The 18,636-nt window shown below is 38.0% G+C and overlaps 1 protein-coding gene across 5 annotated transcripts in view; it reads left to right on the forward strand.

Moving 5' to 3' along the window:
* RAD18 (RAD18 E3 ubiquitin protein ligase) overlaps positions 1 to 18,636 on the forward strand; it is a 125,163-nt gene that overhangs the window by 73,413 nt on the left and 33,114 nt on the right. For 3 of the 5 annotated variants that reach the window (XM_088134309.1, XM_007425484.4, XM_088134310.1), the window contains exons 11-12: positions 3,269 to 3,401; positions 15,447 to 15,509. In XM_088134309.1, the coding sequence (XP_087990435.1) occupies positions 3,269 to 3,401; positions 15,447 to 15,509 (196 nt within the window). Of the gene's footprint in view, positions 1 to 3,268; positions 3,402 to 3,733; positions 3,772 to 15,446; positions 15,510 to 18,636 lie in introns of all 5 variants that reach the window. The other 2 variants (XM_088134311.1, XM_088134312.1) reach the window with 1 other exon arrangement.

The following is an 18,636-nucleotide window of genomic DNA, read 5'->3' on the forward strand; positions in this document are numbered from 1 at the left end:
TTTGCATAATATTGCTTACAGTGAAAAGGGATAGCATGCCTGAGTGTGTGTGTGTGTGTATGTATTTGAAGTCTGAATTTTTTAAAAAAATCATTATTTACTTTTATTTATGGACAGATTCAGTTTTTGCTACGTCTATGGAAAACATATTTTGCGCTTTCATCTTGGCAATCACTTCACTTTAAGCATCTAAATCCCAACTGTTCTCAAGTTAACAAGTTTGCTATTCTGGCCTGTCACTGAATCTTGACCTGTTTTTTTTTTTTTAAGTAAAGCTGTCATGAATAAAAATAAACAGAAATACCAAGTTGTTTTTCGAACCTTGCTATTGACATCTTATGCACCACTTGAAGCCAAAAAAAATTGAAAGGCTTCCAGGAATAGAATTTATTGCTTTTAGTTTATCCAGCAATAGTGTTCTTCTTTTGTATGTTCAGAAATCTTATTGGATGGAAGAATACCAAACTTATAGTTTGCAGTCCTTTTTACTTGAATTGTTCCATAACACTGAAAGACTGATCAACACTTCTAGTTAAAATAATACAATCATGCTAAAAGAATGGTCTGTAAGGTGAGAAATATTCCACAGTTAGAATAGATTGTTCTAGTAGATTCAGAGCGTAGTGGACGTGCATATGCATCAGCCCTTCGAGGTAGGCCAGACCAGGAAACTGACTCCACAAGTTTGATTAGAACTGTACTATATGGATAAAGGCGATAGTAATAGAATTTTGAAAGCCTTCTCATCTGCACTGGTGCCTTATGCCTCTCCTTCTCTACTGTTTGCACTTTTTTCCTCCTCTTCTTTGAAGTTTTCCCATTTCCTCTGGTTTATGTATGTATTCAATCAATCGATATGACATTCCAACTCAAACTGTGACTCTGAGTAGCCAATGTACTGTGGGATGAAAGCCCAAAACATAAACCAATAAAATAAAAACAACATGAAGGAAACATAACCTAATCAAAGCCAACCCAGAGTCATTCAATTTCCAGGCGTTCCAGACAAGCTCACCTAGCACCCTGGCCCAGTGCCTGGAGGAAGACAGGTCTTCAAGGCCTTGTGGAAGGTCAACAGGGTCAGGATGATCCAACTGTCAGGAGGAGTCTTTTTCCAAATGGCAGGCACCCTGACAGGCAGAAATGGCAGTTTTGTTGTCACTTCTTCCCACCACCCAGGATCCAGTCTTCTTGTAATAGTATTTCGACTACAGTACTGTTGTAGGAGAAGGGGCAGGGTCTGTATGCGTGTATGAGTATGCTTTGGTATGTTTGGGTTTATGTCTTTGTGTAAAGGGTTTTATTATTAAACATATCAGTGAGCCCCTTTTATACAGTACATGCCCCCCCTTTAACACTTTCCTTAACATATCTTTCCAAAGCATTGCCAGCCCTTGCCCTATTGGATGTTATGTTCTTGCCTTTAACTAGGAGGAGTTAAGACAATAAGATTTATGGAGTCAGTTAATACTTTGAGGTTTTTTTTACAGATCAGCTGATCAATTACCATGGGCAAATTTTAGCAGGATATCTCAAGTCTTAGTTTACCAGCTGTAAAACTGTCATAAAGAAATGTCTTTGTAATGGGTCAGTGATATTGGTTATTCCAGAGACTAAGTACCCATATAAACAAATGCACATTTACATTTACTGTTTACTTCCTGAACTAGAAGTGTCACTTACGCATATATACATACCTACCCAGCTGGGTTTACCTGGACAAACTAGGCTTGAGTTTCAGAGGAATCAAAGCAGGACACTTGGGGTGCATGGTGCCCTACTCATTGTGATGATTTTGATGTACTACAGATCCTGTACATTTTTATACTTTTCATCATGGGTTGGCCAGTATCTGCTTTATGTAAGGTTTACCCCGTTCGTCTCAGGGAAACTCTCGTGACACGTGTGTTCAGCAGTTTACTCAAGCGTAACGTAAGTAAGTACAGACAAAGCCAGGGTTGGCTTGACATAGCTTACATGGTATTTTATAGCTTCCCCGTTCCTGCGCTTTAGTTGCTTAGTTACAGATTACCCGCAGTAATCCCCCCTTCCTCTCCCAAATGGCAGATTCAGTCCTGTGCTTTTGTCTTTCTGATTGCAGTCTATGGGTTGTGCTGTTGTTGCCTTTGTTGGGTTTGCCTGTTTGTGCGCAAAGCCGGGAGTTGGGAGTTCTCGATGGCTCGTTGATTGCTTTGCTTCGGAGCCTCTGCACTTTCCTTTGTTTGCGGTGCCCAAGGGAAGCCTCGCTGATACAAAGTATCCGCTTGCGGTTTGAGCCACCTCTCAGCAATCAGTTCGCAGTTTCACTTCCCCTTTTTCTCTGCTAGTGCCTGGGCAGTGAAATTGACTAGGCGAAGCTGAGCAGTGCGTTCGCCCTGCCATTCCATGCTGGCTGAATCTGACACTTGAAACTCCCCTCAAGCTTTCTCATACTTTTCTGTTTGAGTGCTATCACCTCATTCAGGACCTACAGTTCCTTGTTTCTCATGATTTTTATTGCCCAGACTTCTACTCCTGAAAAACAGTTTTTTTTCTCCTTCCCTTTTCCACTGTTTCCCTTTGCTAAAAAGGCATGGGATTTGGCAACCGGGGTAGGGAGAGTGGCAACATTTAGAGATATTGACTTTCATATAAAGGTCTCTTCCATTCATATGACTGCCCTTTTATATCAATGTTTCTCTCTGCTAGTTTTATTTATTTATATACACAGGTGTGTGTGTGTGTGTAACCATCTGACTTGGGAAAGGCTATTATTTATTTATTAAAATTGCTGAAGTTGCTTTATCAAAGAGGGCTCGGTCTACTTCTGATTTGAAAAGCTTCACAAGAGTTAAGATTTCTGTGTTCAGTGACTAAGGAAGAGTTGATGCTCATTGCTGAAGGTAGAGCAGTTTCTTTCTGCAGGTTTGCTAATCCCTCTATGAGGTGTGGGAAAAAGAGTTCTTGTTGACATACTCTCATTTCTCATGCTGCCTGTTCCTTTTCTTCCAACATCAGAAAGTAATTATTTCATTTGAACTGCAGATTTGTGTAATATGGCTTTTTTTTTAAGTTACAAAATTCACTTAAACGTTTTACAAAGTTTAACAATAAGTAGTTTTAAAGGATGGATTTTCAAAGGATTATGCAATATACAAACTAGCAGGCCTTATGTTCTTGTCTGAACATGTTTCAATTCTATACTAAGGAAATAAGTATTTTGAAGTAAGTGTCAGTTGAAACATAGCCGCACAATTTGCTTATGGTTGTGTTGTGATATTTCTGCCAGGAGAAAAATTAAATGTTGAAGAGCAAAGTGACTGGGCCTCTGTCAGCGATGAGTCCCCTGAAACAGAAGCTCCAGGCTGGGAAGGAACCCATTCTCTTGTTGCCACCTTTCAGTCCTCTGCATCCTCAAACAGGTGTGTATATGTGTGTATGTAGTCTTTGTCATTAGAGAGGTGGGCCCCAAAATGTAAGAAGAGCGTTGAATGGGACGGATGTTCAGATACAATTAAAATTACTCTATACCTGACAACAGATACCTAAAACTACAGTATATAGTATTTCCCTTCACTGCACATTGCATCCCTGGGGTGGTGGAATTGTAGGCCCTGTTCTAATATGTGATTGCATTTCCTGATATATGGAAATCCATAATCATGTCATACCCACAGGATGTATACGTTGAGCAATGTTTTCCTGTTTCTTTGTTTTTAACATAATCCATCTGTCTAGTTAATTTCCATTCCAGGTCTTGTTGCCTACTCTTCCACCCTCCTGATTTCCAAGGTATTGCTTTGTCTTGCTTTCTGCTCCTGTTCCCATCCTCTGTATTTATAATTCCTGTTTCATTGTTTTTGCTGCTTTACAGATTTATTATTGCGTATCAGATATATAATGCAGCATACTTAGCTACGTATAACAAAATTCTTCGCTGTTTCTCTCATTCCTTTTCTATGCCTTATTGCATTCTGTGTTTGGAAGTCTCCTCAGATTCAGATACCATTTATCAAAAGCCATGTTGAGTCGTGCTTGGAGAAACAAAAATAGCCTTGGCTCCTCAAATTTACCAGTCTCATCCAGTAGTTTCTTTCTACAGGCCAGTGATTTTAAAGGCACCTAACCATTTTTGTTATTGTGAATGTACAGTGTTACCAACTTGTAGTCAAGTTTCAAAAAATCCTTAGAACAGAGTAGATAGAAATTTAGGAAGCTGGTTTATATTATTCAGAACATTAACCCTTGCAGCTTAACAATGTCTACTCCAACTACCAGTTGTCCCGCTAGGGTTTTCAGACAGGGTGCCTTGGCCCTCTCTGGAGATACCAGGAATTGTATGGACCTTTTACTTACCATGCAGCCCTTCTCACATTATGCCATGGTCATAAAAACAGAGAAAAATGCCTCAAATTGAGTCAAGCAAACAAAGTTCATGTATTCCTTTGTTGTTTGTATGAATTGGCTGCAGTTCTGTGGGGTTCTCAATAAGCATTTTTCCTTATTCTGGAAAACTCCTTTGCTTTCAGTTCCTGAATGCTATTGCTAAACTGTGGCCTTTCCTCTGGAAACTTCTTAATGAAAAATGCCAAAAAACCAAATTTAACTTAAAAACCACATCTGTAACATACTTGAGGTTAGTGGTACTTGTGAATTAGCAGTAGTCTTTTGTTTTTATTTTTACATATTTTTGGCACAGTTGACTTTTTCAACTGTTCTAGGGGTCTTAATGTGCATATTATTTCATCCATTCATGCTTCAGAGATTACCTTTATATGATTTGCCATGTTTGTTGTCAAGAAAAAAATAATTAAAGCAGATAGGCACATGAGAATGTAAAGCATATACATTTGAAGAGGGAAATTGGCAATGTCGGTTATATTTTGAGAAAACAGTTTTTGAAAAAGTAAATGTTTAGCATACTTAAGGAACAGATGTTTCCCGTTGTTATTGTATCTCTGGCTAACAGAATGCTAGTCCAACGCACTGCAGCCAAATAATTGAACAGTATTTTTACATTATGTACATTTTAGCTGCAACTTGGATAAAAAATCTGCAGTTTATTTCTGTGTCTGAATATTAAAATATTATAAGTCACTTATAAACATATTGAAAGAAGGGAATTAGCAGCACTTGTCACCTGCAGAACATAGGCATATAGTAAGCTAGATTGTATCAAGTCAAACTATTTATTTATGTAGCCCAGTACTATCTACTCTGGCTGCTAGAGGCCCTGCAGAGACTGCTGCATGGACGTCCTTCATATCAGCTACTACCTGGCTTTTTAAATTGGCTGCTGTCATTTATTACTCTATTTTAATGGTAAAATTATGTGTGGAATTCAGTCATTCTCTACATAAGTGCTTAAGTCAACAATATTAAGGATGGGCAGATAGCTTTGTATTATTGTATGTCTCGAAGCCAAAAAAGAATGTTCCAAACAGATAATCTTTCTTCTGTAATATGTCAGCAAGTTAACATATTGCTTTTGTTTTTCATTTTACCAGTTGGCAAATAAACAGATATATCGCCAATGAAGAAATTTACCTGATTGGAATAAGGCAAACATACAGCTGTTTTTCATAGTGATATAATACATCAGAATTGATTAGGATGGTAGTTTATGGCTATACATCTGCCTGTCCCACTAGATTCTCTCCAGGTCCCCTCTCTTAATTGTTGCCACTTGGCGGAACCTAGGAAATGAGCCTTTCTGTAGCTGCTCCTGCTTTGTGGAACAGCCTTCCCCAAGGTGCAGAGGGCCCTCCCTTCCTTGCCTTCTGGAAGGCCATTAAGGCCTGGCTGTTCCCTCAGGAAGGGAGGAGGGGAGCTTGCTATTTGTGGTTCTATGGTGGGATTGTAATGGTGCTTGGTGGTATGAAAAATAAAATTAAAAAAAAATTTTTTTTGTCTGTTTATTGTTAGCTGCCCAGAGTTATTTTATATAATATAGGCAGCCATACAAATCTTTTAAATAAATACATAAATAAATGGTTACTGGTGTAGCAGATGAAAATTGTGGTGAAGAAGGTAAAGGTTCCTCAACATCCAGATGTCATAAATCTGATCCATTTTAGAATCTGAGTACAGAGAACCTTACTTTTATACCCTGTCTGTTGTCTTCCATAATGTCAGTGCAGGTAGTCCTTGCTTACTGACCACTCGTTCAGTGATTGTTTGAATTTGCAACAGCACTGAACAAGTGGAACTTACAACTGGTTCTTGAAGTTCTGGCCATTGCAGTGCCCCTGTGGTCACATGATCGCCGTTTGCGACCTTCCCTGCCAGCTTCCCACAGGCAAAGTCAGTGGGGAAGCCAGCAGGGAAGGTTGCAAGTCAATCTGGTAAGTCCCCCCCGCCAGCCTCCCTGTGTTCACATACACCATGCGCCGGGCCTTCCAAGCCCTCCCCCAACCTCTCCAACTAACATATGGCCTGCACTGGCCTTCTCAGGGCCTCCCCCAGCCCTCTAGCCTCCCACCCCCTCTGCAGCACCATCCCACCCCCCCTGGACACTCCCATGCTCTTTATCTGGAACTCCCACCGCTTCCCACTTAATGACCCATGCGTCTTGGGGTAAAGGCGGTAACGAGTTCTGCCAGGATTGCCATCGCTAAACCATGTAGTCAAGTGATGTTGTGCTTTACAACCACATCACTTGGTGATGGCAATCCCAGTCCCAATTGCCGTCGTAACCCAAGGACTACCTGTACTAAATTAATAGGAATGTGTGTTGTTGTTTTTTAACATACATAGGCTATGCATATTCTGTGTCAAAAGTATGCTAGATTTATTAGTTGTAGTGCTCTAACTTACTCAGAATGGTTACTGCTAACATTTCTTTCTATATAATTCTTCTAGCCCACTAGTGGAATGATAGAATTTAGATTTACCCTCTGAAAGAGCTTTCGAAGCTGTTGGGTATTTAAAAAGAAAAAAAAACTTGTTTTATAAATGAAAGTCTTAAGCTATTTTTCAGGGAGGTTTTTTAAAAAGATTGGCTCTAATATTCTAAACATATTTTCTTGGAATCAGGAAACATGAATTCAGATTATGTGTGGTCCAAATCTAACTATATGCTTGTAAATACTGGATTTACTGATCTGATCTAGTCCTTCTGATCTGAAAGCAGAAAGCTGTTTTAGAGCACAAGGGGATGCTCACAACCCCTGTCTGCAACTCCTTAAAACAGTTTTGCTTTGTTTTTTTCTGGGATCATGTAGCTGTCCTCCATAACTGCAGAATGGTTTTGGGAAAAGACCTGTTTGATGCTCCTGTGTATTCCAAAGCACCTTTTTGCTTTTAACTCCCAAGTTGTTTCCTGGTGTAATAAATTACCAAATATTTTCTCTACTTTATCTTGGTATTTGGCAGCATGATGTAATTCTTTTTTTAAAAAGCTAACTTAAATTAAAAAAAAAATTTTCAAGATCTTTTACAGAAAAAATGATCTGATTGAACAGAAAGTATCTTACGGAAAAAAATGTTGGAAGCTGGGCAGTACATACATTTTTGTAAATGTATAAATGAAATAATTAGAATTTTGTGATTTGAAATGTATCTCTACAAGGGACACTTTGCAACTGATTGTGAGGTGGATTCTCTTCTGTGTGGGGTAGAGGGTATTCAGTGACAAAGATCCAAGTGTATAGTGACGTGGCATGACTTTGCTCACGCATTGTGTTTAGGTTTTCAAGTACCTGAATAGGGCCTAAGTTGAGCCTTCCAGATTGTGTGCCAGGCCATTCTTGTCAAACATTTACTGTATGGTTACCTGTTTGGAAAGATTGAAGAGGAGGAATGGCTAGTTATACTTCAGCTTTAAAGCAGTTTTTCAAATCTGGAGACACAAAACTGTATTGCATTGGCAAATACTTAACTTGAAGGAAGAGTTCCTCTCTATTTCATCCAATGTTATAATAAAAATGTCCAGGGAATAAATGAAGAATGGATCAGTTTTGAAAGCTTATATTTACCACTTGTTGATAGGTAATGAAGTTCAAGAACAGACTATGGCACGTTAATGCCTTCTATAGAGAAAACAAACTTTACCACTAAATCAGGTCTTGCTAAAAGCTGATGTCTCCTTTGAGATTACTTTCTGATAAAAGGAGAGTCAGTTGTAAGCATGAAATGGAATTACATCAGGGAGATAATAGGCAAGCTCACAGAAATAGTGCTCTAAGAGTCCTCCCCCCCCTTTTTTTTTGACTCAGTTCATACAACATGTCAATCCATAACATGGTTTGGGTTTAGCTTACTGTGCTTTGTTAATTCAGCCAATGTGGACTGCTAATATTTTTTGTATATTAGTTGTACTAATAATATTAAACCAGTTGGGGAAAGCATGCAGAGCATGGCTTCTGGAATTCTTTCCAGTCCCTGAAGAAAGGTTCAGTTCTAGGTCAAGAAGAGGGAGTGAGGCTTAGAATGGAACAATCAGTAACATTCTGAACCATCGTCTAGCTGCTTCTCCCATAAGAATGGTCTGGGGATTTTTTTCTTTGTACTCTCTGGCCAGATTCAATGCATCTGTAATCTTTTTTTGTTGGTTTAATGAGTCATACCGTATTTAGTCCTGTTCTGTTTAGTTGCTGGAGACCTACCTGGTTGATAGACAATCCTAACCCTTTTTATGGAATGTCTTTCCAACATTCTGCTGGGTTGGAAAGGAAAAGGGCATGTGTTTCTTAGTTATTATATAGGTCTGTCTCAATAATTTATTTTATAATGGTGAAATGATTTCAAATCCTGTTTTCTACTTTTGTAAGATAAAAATCATATCTGCTGTCAATCTTTTGGAAGGGAAGACTAGATAATGAATGTTAGCCTTTAATATCTATTTTTATCAAAATTTCCCAAATTTCCATTTTTACCACTGCTTTTTTATGGATAGGTCAGGTAGCTAACAAAAAAAGCCCCAAACCAAGCATTTAAAACAAGCTTCACTTTCTAACAATAAATTGGCATTAAAATAGCATTTAAAATAACCTAGCACATCACTGTTGAAATATTGAGAAAATTCTGTTTTTCTCAACCAGTTCTCATTTAATTTGATGAATTTGCTTTAGGAATCCTTTAAAAGAAGGGAATGTTGGATAAATTCTCATGACTTGAGTTTGTCATTAGTTTAAGTGGTCAAAGGGTATCTGTAAATCTCTTAAATTTCATCATACAACCATCTCTCCCACAGTTTGCAGCCTCCTCTTGGCATCCAATGCTTTACTTAAATCCCAAGTGAAGATACCATGAGGGAATTCTTCCCACTGAGTTTTCTCAGTAGCAATACAACTGTCACCACTAAGAGGGAATTTTGCCCTTGAGAAATTGTTGGAGAATTTCTTCTTCCCCTGGAGAAATTCAGATAAATTATCCATCCAGAATCTGTGATCACAAATTTTTTGGTGAAGAATGTTGACAGGCTATTTGTGCTGTCTTGTGGAATGCCATCGGAGAGGACACAAAGTTCTACAGCCTAAGCATAGTTTCTGGAAAGGTCTACTGCTTGTCCTAGAAAGGTCCACTGCTTGCTAAACATAGTTCTGTGATTGCTGAAACACTTTAGTGGATTTGCTTGTAAAGATAATTTAAATAGGCAGCCAAGGTTACACAAGAAAAAAGGCCATTCAAATCTTTTTGTCCCCAACTAATTACTGTTTTGTCACCCTGCTGAAAATAATGCAGGTATATCCCATTATACTTTGAAGTATGTATGTTATGAGAAAGAAAAAACTAGAAGGCAATTAGAACTGCTCCTCATGATTCATGAACAGAGGTTATTTGTGTTCCATTCAAGTGGCATGGGGGAATCCATCACTGATGCCCATCCCTACCCATGCATTTTTATCCTTAGTTCATGGATAGGACTGGCCTTCACATGATTTCGAGTTAAGTAGCCACACCAGGCAGCAACTTTATTGTCCAGTGTAGGAAAACACAGAATGTTTGCCTTCTGTGGGCTTTTATTTTATTTTATTTTATTTATTTATTTATTTATTTGTATATATTTATATTCTACCTTTCATATAGGAGTTCAAGCCCTTGAGGAAGGGGCTAATATGTCATGAGCAGCCACTTACTATCATCCCTTGGTTGATTATTTGCATGGTATAAAATCATTCTAGACTTTATAAGCATTACTTTGAAGGACTGTGTCCACCTTGACCGTAACTGCCAAAAAAAAGAAAAAAAGAAAAAGTTAAGGATTACTTAATTTGTATTATGTTACAAGAGGTACTGTTTTATTTGTTGTCTACTTGTTTTTAAGAAAGAGATTTCAGGGAAGCCTTGAAATATGCAGAAATATGTTTATTTCCTTGCTGATATCCCCAAATAGAGGTAATAATTTTGTCCCCTGCAAGGCAGGTCAGTATGTATGGCTCTTCTTGATCTCTTCCTGGTTCATCTCATTTGCTGGCATCCAAAGTTTAACTTACATTCTAGCGTATGCAGACTTGGGAAAATATTGTAGTGTTTTAGTGAAGGTCCTACTGGTCCTATATCTGGTGGTATTCCTGAATATGTAGTCATGAACACTAACATGGTCTAATGGCCAGAGCATTACTGCACATCCTGGGAAGTTTAGGTTTAGACTTTAACTCAGTGGATGACTTCAGTTCCCCCACCTGTGGAATGAAAATGACCAGTCATATGGAAATAAGAAAATGACTTTCTTCTTCCAAAGAATTCACCTACTTGCCTCTCCTATTTTAAATTATCCATCCGTTTCCCAGCTCTACCCCAATTATGTTTGACTGCAGTTGAAATCAGCAGCAATACATTTTTAAAAAATGCAATATGTATCCAACAGCTCAAAAATTATAGTCCTCTCAGGCATGTCAGCAATACTATTAAACAGATTTATCCCTATAAGTTCGGCCAAGGTTACAAGCAATGCCGCATAGAAGCTTTGAGAGGAGAAGGAGAGGGCAGTGAAAACCTCTTTTAATTACAAATAAGTTTTCTCTGGACTTTCTGTTACAAGTGGAAGGAAAGGAAGGAAACAACAACAAAAATTTAATTTAATTTAAAAATATAGTGCTATAGTTGCTACAGGGCGGGGGTGTTTTCCACAGCAAACATGATAAGCATGGAAATAATACCCACTAGATTGCAGACTGTACATTTGGTCTTGCCAGCAGTGTGAACTGATCAGATAAATGGCAGTAGGGCATACTCATACGCAAAGCACATTTTGGAGCTGAGATGAGAATGTCTGATTCCTTGAAATTAGAGTAAATTTTGTGCATTGCAACTTCAGCTGTGTGTATATTTCAACACTGATTCAAATATTCAGAAAACATTTTCTTGATACAATTTTACTTCAGAATATACCTGGAAATTTCCTTATTTGAATTTTGCACAAGTCAAAAGGTCCTTGGACTTGGAAAGCTGTTGCTTCTAATCTACACAGTTCTTCTCCTTTTAACTGTGGGAATTTTGGCTCTTTTTCCTTTTTTGCCTGCCAGTGAGTTTTGCACACCAATCAGCTACATCCACTTATTTCAGCTGTTTCGCACTTTTTTTTCCTGCCAAATAAGTTATTGATCAATGGTTGACAGTTATCTCTGTGAATTTATGTACCCATGCCATAATCACAACAAAGATATTGCACCAATCAATTACATCCATGGCAGGCAAACACTTTTCAGACATGAGATTTTAAAATTAGTGATGGGCAGAAAAAGAATAGTAATTGGAATTTTTAACATAGAACTTATTCTAGTATGAGAGTCTTACAAACCACTGTGTGTGTGTGTGTGTGTGTGTGTGTGTGTGTGTGTAAGGAAATCACTTCTCTGGGACTAGTATAAGTGATATTGCATGAATAAATGGGTTAAGGAGATAATGTTTAAGGGCAAAATATTACTGGTCAGTTTTGCCACAGTAACTAGGATTATACTGTTTATTTAATTTATTTATTTGTTTATTCAATTTGTATGCCGCCCATCTCCCCCGACGGGTGACTCTTAGCAGAACGTAATCTCAGATGTGATTTTTTTTTAGAATAATATAATTAATAGCTTGTGGAAGTGAGTCCTTAAATGAAGTACTTTAATGCATTAACTACATTGAGCTATCCAGATATATCATTTTTAATGGGCTGTCATTTTACCTTCATAGCTTATGTTTGTCATTTTACCTTCATGGCTTATGTTTCCAAAATAACTAAAGGCATTAAATACCCTGCTCGTTGGGATCTGAAACCTGAACAAGGAAATAGCCATTATCTGCTGGTCTTTGCTTTGCATGTGTTCCCTTGTGAAGCCAATTATGGTATATTAAGTAGGATTTTAAGAATAAAATACTTTCCTATATTGCTTAAGCTGCTCCAAATAAACATTTAAATTATTTCACTGTAACAGTGCAATTACTTTTTCCTTTGTTCACTGAGTATATTTTTTGAAATTTGTCCAGAATGTCAAAATATTTGTCCAATATTTGTCCAAAATGAGCCCAACCTTTGAATTACATTTTGGACGATACTAATTGTGACTCTCTCTCTCTTTTTTTTTTTAATCAAGTACAATAGACCTCTTTCTTGAATTGAATTCTATCCTTAAAACTAAGGTCCACAAATCAGAAGAAGATAGAACCTTTGAAAGTTTATAGTCCAACACAAATTAAGGAAAAATGGAGGAGGTCTCTTATGGATGACCTGTGTTAGGACTGAGATAGGGAAGGTGCAGCTTTACTGGTCCTCCTTGTTCTCTCAGTGGCCTTCAATATCATCAGTCATAATATTCTTCTAGACTGCCATTGGGGGTTGGGAGTGGGGGCCGTTATCCTGCAGAAGATTTTTTCCTTTTTAAATGGGCAGGACCAGTCAGTGTTATGGGGGGAGATGTTGAGTCCTAGAGCTCTTCACTGTGGGATGCCATAGGGCTCGGTGTTTTGGTTTGCCTATTTAACATCTAAATGAAACTTCTATATGACAAGATGGAGCCAGGTAGCATCAGTATGCTGATGATGCTCAGTTTTACATCTCAGCTGTAGGGCAAACATGAGATGTGGTCAAGGCCCTGTCCGCATCTACAACATGTGCAGTTTTCAGTAGTATACTTTAAAAGCTCTGGAATGCCATAAATGCAGAAATTGGTTTGTTTGTTCATGAGATTTATAGGCTGCCCCAATTTGCTTTGATTCTGGGCAGCTTACAGAATAGAGCAATAATACACAGTAAAAATAAAGAATTATATCATCAAAAAAGAAAGTGTGGGGGAAAAAATCCACAGTCATCTGAAAAAGCAAAGGATCACATAAGGGTTCTATCACCCACTCTGACACAGGGCCTGGGAACAGAGCCAGGTTTTAAGGCATTATTTAAGTTGTATGAATCTTGGGGGGAATGATGTTCCAGAGAAGAAGTAAAAACAAGTAAATTTCATGAAGGGACTGATATTGTTTGAAATTGTAAGGTATAATGGTATGTGGAAATGACCTTGGGAGACAGGAGGGAGAGCTGCAGACTGGACAACTGGCATGTAAAAGATGTCTCAGCCCATAGAAAAGGGGGGGGGGTGGCGGCGTGGGAAACCTTCCCTAGTTTCTGGAGAGTAAAAGGAAAGGAGGGAGAAATACTTTCAGTCTTGCAAGATTCTGTTAACATAATCTTAAAATAAAGATAGAGCTAGTACTTCTGGTTGTACTTCTTGCCTGGACTACCTGCAGGGCTAACATAAGGTCAAATGTTGAAAGATTTCTGTTGTATTATGTTCATTTTTAAAAAACCAAGTTTTAATAGGAATTCTAATGTAACTCCAATAGAAGAGTAGGACAGAAAATTTCAATAATAGGGTGCTGCCCAAGGAAAACTGTGGATCTTACAAGAACTTAAGAGAAAAACTTTATCCCTTAAAACTGGCACCCACAAATCACACACATCCTTAATTCCATGCAGCATTAGGCCTCATTTTATAAACCCCAAGAAGAGTGAGAGACTGGTGGTGATAGTGCACAAATGGAAAACTTTCTTTTGTGCTGTCCCTTGTCAGACACAGGCACCTGGTTATTATTATTTTTTTTTCCTGTAGATCAGTAGCATTTTATAGGAAAAGGGCTATGTTCCCCCTTTTTCCATGTGTCTGGCTAATCCATTGGCCATTGTAGTGTGAGAGCTCATAGTTGTAATGCAATTGAGATGAAGCACCTCAAGTTACACATAGGGTCACAGAAGACCTATAAGACAGTCTGGTCTTTGAAAGTATAATTTTGGTGGTCAAGGTATGATATGAGGTTGCACAGATTTTGTTTCTTTCTCAAGGCCCTCAGTTCCTGTTCCCTTGTTGCTTAGTATCTTCCTGTTATGTTCTTAATCAGCCGTTTCCATAAACAGGAGACAAAACACCGGGGGGGAATCCAATTTTTTTTTAAATCTTTTCAAATGACTATATTTGGGGTAAGGGGGAATAATTGAGTAATTATTTCATCAGAAAAATGTCCTTTTTGTGACCCCAAATTGGGGTCATAGATATGGCATCATATCTAGCTAAGAATATTTATTTAGCTGCATGACAATATTAAGCCATATAAATGGTACAATTGCACTTATTCCAAAATATAGCAAAAATACAGTTTTCTTAGTAGATTACATTTCAGATATCTGCATGCAGGCCATACATTTAAAACTAGGTTTTTCAGCTAACACCCCATCTCATCAGGGATGTTAGAGGCAGCATTCCTACAAGATGTTTAAAATGAAATAAACATGTAAATTCTCTCACATTTTAAGAAGGGAATTTCATGAGGTTTCATTATTATTTAATAATCTTTTATTTCTTTTCATTGCTGTTTCAGTATTTTTTCTTGATGGAGAAGATTTGAAAACTAGCAGTTTCAGTGAATGTAAATGACCTTAGTGCTACTTATCTATTTAAGAAACAGGATTTGGGGATGCATGATGTGTCAGGCAGATGACTTTGTCATAGCTTAGGATATATTTATTGTATAATATTTGCCATAGACACTATTTTATTTTTCATCCCTAATATTGATTTTCCATTTATGCTAAAATGCTCTACTTTTTTCCTTAATTAAACAATGGCAATGTACAATTCTGAAACTTTTAAAAAATATTAAAATGTTTGCAAAGTTTTTGAAGTGATCTTTATTACAAAAAAATAAAGAGAAAATTACCTTTTCTATAGCTTTTTAAGAAAAGAGTTTGATTTTTGAAGCTTTCTGGGCAGAGAACTCTTTATTACTTATTACATGATTGCATAGTCAGTCCAGAAGTGCTTAATATCCTCCCATTTTTAAAGAGCCCAATGATTATTGTAAGCACATCAGGTTTAAAAAGGGAAAATGAAAAGGCAGAAGAAGACTTTCAGCATTTCATAAAGCCAGCGCAACTCCCATCTTACTTTGGATTTGGCAAGCTGAATGTTCCTACATATGTTTAATAACTTTTTGGTGTATCTGACAATTTTCAACAAGTAGTCTAAACTAAATCCTACTTTGCCTTTCAGCTCAAGTTCAGACATCATAAGAGATTTAGAAATTGCTGGGATGTGTTCAAGCTCGTCAGATAAGTAAGTGTGAAACAAGATTATTGTTTTCCATGTCATAAAAGTTATCATTGATTTATTTTTGTCACTTGGCTAGCAGGAAACTTGGCCAATGTACCTGGAAAATATGCTAACTGTTTTGGCTTGGATTTAGAGAACTGCATCAAAAAAAGATTTGGTTGCAGGTAAGCTGCCTCCTGATTGACTGAAGGTCAAGTTCCTTCCACTCCCTGTTAGAATCCAGAAAAGCTTCTCCTGATGGTTACAATACTATCTTCATTGTGGGATGTTCTCTTGTTCAGGAAGCTGAAAAACAAGAAAAGGAAAAAAAAAAGCCTAGAATAAATATGTTTGCTTCTGTTAGCAATCCCTATCTTTTCCTCTGCCTTCTGTGTTATATTCCATTCCATTTAAGAGGGGTATTCTGACCTTTCAAATAGAGCTTTTGGCAGTAACAAGGTTTGCCAAAGAAGGAGGAGACAGCAAAGCCAGTTTTTGCTTATTCATTTCTGCCAGTGCTTCTCAGGATCAAAGCTTATATGACTATATCATTTTATTTCCAGGACCTCATATTTTAATTGTTGCTTCTCTCCCTTCTGAGATTATAAACAGGCTGTCCAGTCAATGAAGCCTTAACACTAAAAGTACTAAAACTGTCTTACCTCTCCATTATCATGTTGCTATTCTTATCCTCTTGGGGCTCTTCCTCATATTGACAGTAATGTCCTATCCTCCCATCCTTGAGTCAGAAAGAAACTGTGTTGATATTAAAAGATTGCCTCCGCAGCCTACCTTGACTGCATATCATCCACAGAGCTGATCAATTTTGCTGCTTGCACATTGTAATGCAGAAGAGTTTAAGGGCAGCAATTGGCAGAATCCTTGTCATCCTTTCCCTTCCCACTCACTTTTATCTACCCATGGGAAATTGCTCCCCTGATATGGTATGATTTTCTTGGGGGGGGGGGCTTTTTAATTTTTAACAGTTCTAGGCATACAATGGTGAGCTGCCTATGCTGTTGGCCACTGATGGGCTAGGTCAGGACAGCTGGCAGCAGAACCATTCTGGGAAAAATGAAGAGTGAGTGGGTGCTAAGAAAGTAAAAATGAGGAAATTGGCCTGAATATATGGAAGAGATGATAAGCCATCACAGTCCCTGGGAACATTGGATTTCCCATTCGGACAACCGTAATGCCAGGGAAAAAAGAGCAATCATCTCTAGCCTAGGAAGGTAGAGGCAGCTGGCAGTCTAGAAAATTTCAGCCCAGGTTGTTTTGTCTTCCAACTATGGCAGGCTAGTCAAGTTCAACTAACTAAAACTCTTTGGGTTTGCAAAAAAGAAGAAAAAGTGGGACACCCTATCCCCGAGGATGGAGGGCTTGCTCTCTAGAAACTGTTTTCCTTATATAATCCTTTGAAGCTGCCTCAGCTAGTTCAGTAGAAACCAATGCTCCAATCACACAAAATCAGCAGCACTCAAGAATCAATTACAGGAGAGGAAACAATAGCCAGCAATTAGCAACCTCTTCCCCTCCTTGGCTATTCCTTTCTGTTCTGCCCTTTCTTCACTCAAACTCCCATGACAAATTCATGTTTAGTTCACTCAGTTTTTATTTGGAAATATATTTACTTTGCTAGAAAAAATATGGGAAGCGTCATCATTCCTAGTTGTCAGGTTTACGCTAGAGTTCAGCATTAAATCTCAGGCTGTCCAATTGCAGAACCTTGTATTCAGGAATAAAAAGCCTCTCAGACATGATTCAGTTATTCAGAACTATTTATAATAGATAAGAATGAAGCCATATACACACAGATTGTTTGCACTGTGAAAAAAAAGTAAAAAACTTTATATAGATCTAGGTGCCAGAGTTTAAACTCTAGGCTTTTCCTCTTGTTTTTCCAAATTAATAGATATTTGGCAGTTCACTTGGTGGCCTTGCACAGCTCAGATGTTTGCATAAAGGTCCTTTCTAGTCTGGGAACCACAAGTTTCCACTTGACTAGATTAGATACCTAATCCAGACTTGAGTATAAGGGCAAAAGAAAACATTACAGATAAGGTTGAGGCTGAAGTATTTGCTTTCTTGTATAGTTTTGGCTTTGGTTATGCAAGAGTGTCCTATGGAAACTTCTCAGTTGCACTGTCTGGCTCAGTTATGTACAGGAGAATATGTTCCCAGCCTATATAACATTTCTTTGTTTTAGGTAGCTCAGAGAGCATTTTTCTTTTTTTGTCTTAATTTAGACAAGCTCATGTGATAAAGATGTTGACTCTTAGAAATGTTCTAAGTATCTCCCTCCTGCTTAAAATGGGCCTATTAACATTTCTCCTGAAATAATGATTAGCAAGAGGAAAAACCAAATTATCTTGACAGGCAGTTTGTACAAAGTGAGAGAGTGATTCCTGGAAATAAATTGAAACAAAATAAAATCAGCATGCATAAAACATTTGAAAAAAATCATCCATAAATTGTTATTACAGAGACTACTCTCTTAAAGTTGTAGGGAGGCCTATTACACATTGTTTGAATTGGCTGTGTTCTTTGGCATATTGAGATTATAGATAGTCCTTGCTTAATGACCACTCGTTCAAACTTACAATAGTGCTGAATGAGTGGTACTTACAACCAGTCCTCGTAGTTGCGGCCGTCACAGCATTCCTGCGGTCACGTGATCGCAATCCGGGTGCTTAATGCTTGGTGACCAGCATGCAATTTCAACATCACAGCATCCCGCGGTCATGCGATTGCCATTTGCAACCTTCCCTGCTGGCTTCTGACAAGCAAAGTCAATGGGGAAGTCGGCAGGAGGTCACAGATGGTGACTATATGACATTGCACTTAACAACAGTGTGAATTCACTTAACAACAGCAACTGGAAGTGATGGAACTGCCGTTGTTAAGTGATTCAACGGCAGTTGCTTTATGGCTGTGTTGCTTAGCGATGGAAATTCTGGTCCCCATTAATGAGGACTACTTGTAATAGTAAAATTGAAGCTGAATTTATGAGTGCTTTTCTTTCTTGCATAGTATGCCACCATTGTTTCATTAAAAATGGGGAAATGGAATATAACTGAAAGATGGAGTACAGTACAACTCATATTTTAATTTCTTTGTTGGGATTTTGTTGCTGGTGGAGGATAGATCAGTA

Source organism: Python bivittatus, unplaced genomic scaffold (assembly GCF_059951505.1).
Source record: "Python bivittatus isolate LINGU-HERP-01145 unplaced genomic scaffold, Pbiv_v1 ctg000080_np1212, whole genome shotgun sequence".
NCBI lineage: Eukaryota > Metazoa > Chordata > Lepidosauria > Squamata > Pythonidae > Python > Python bivittatus.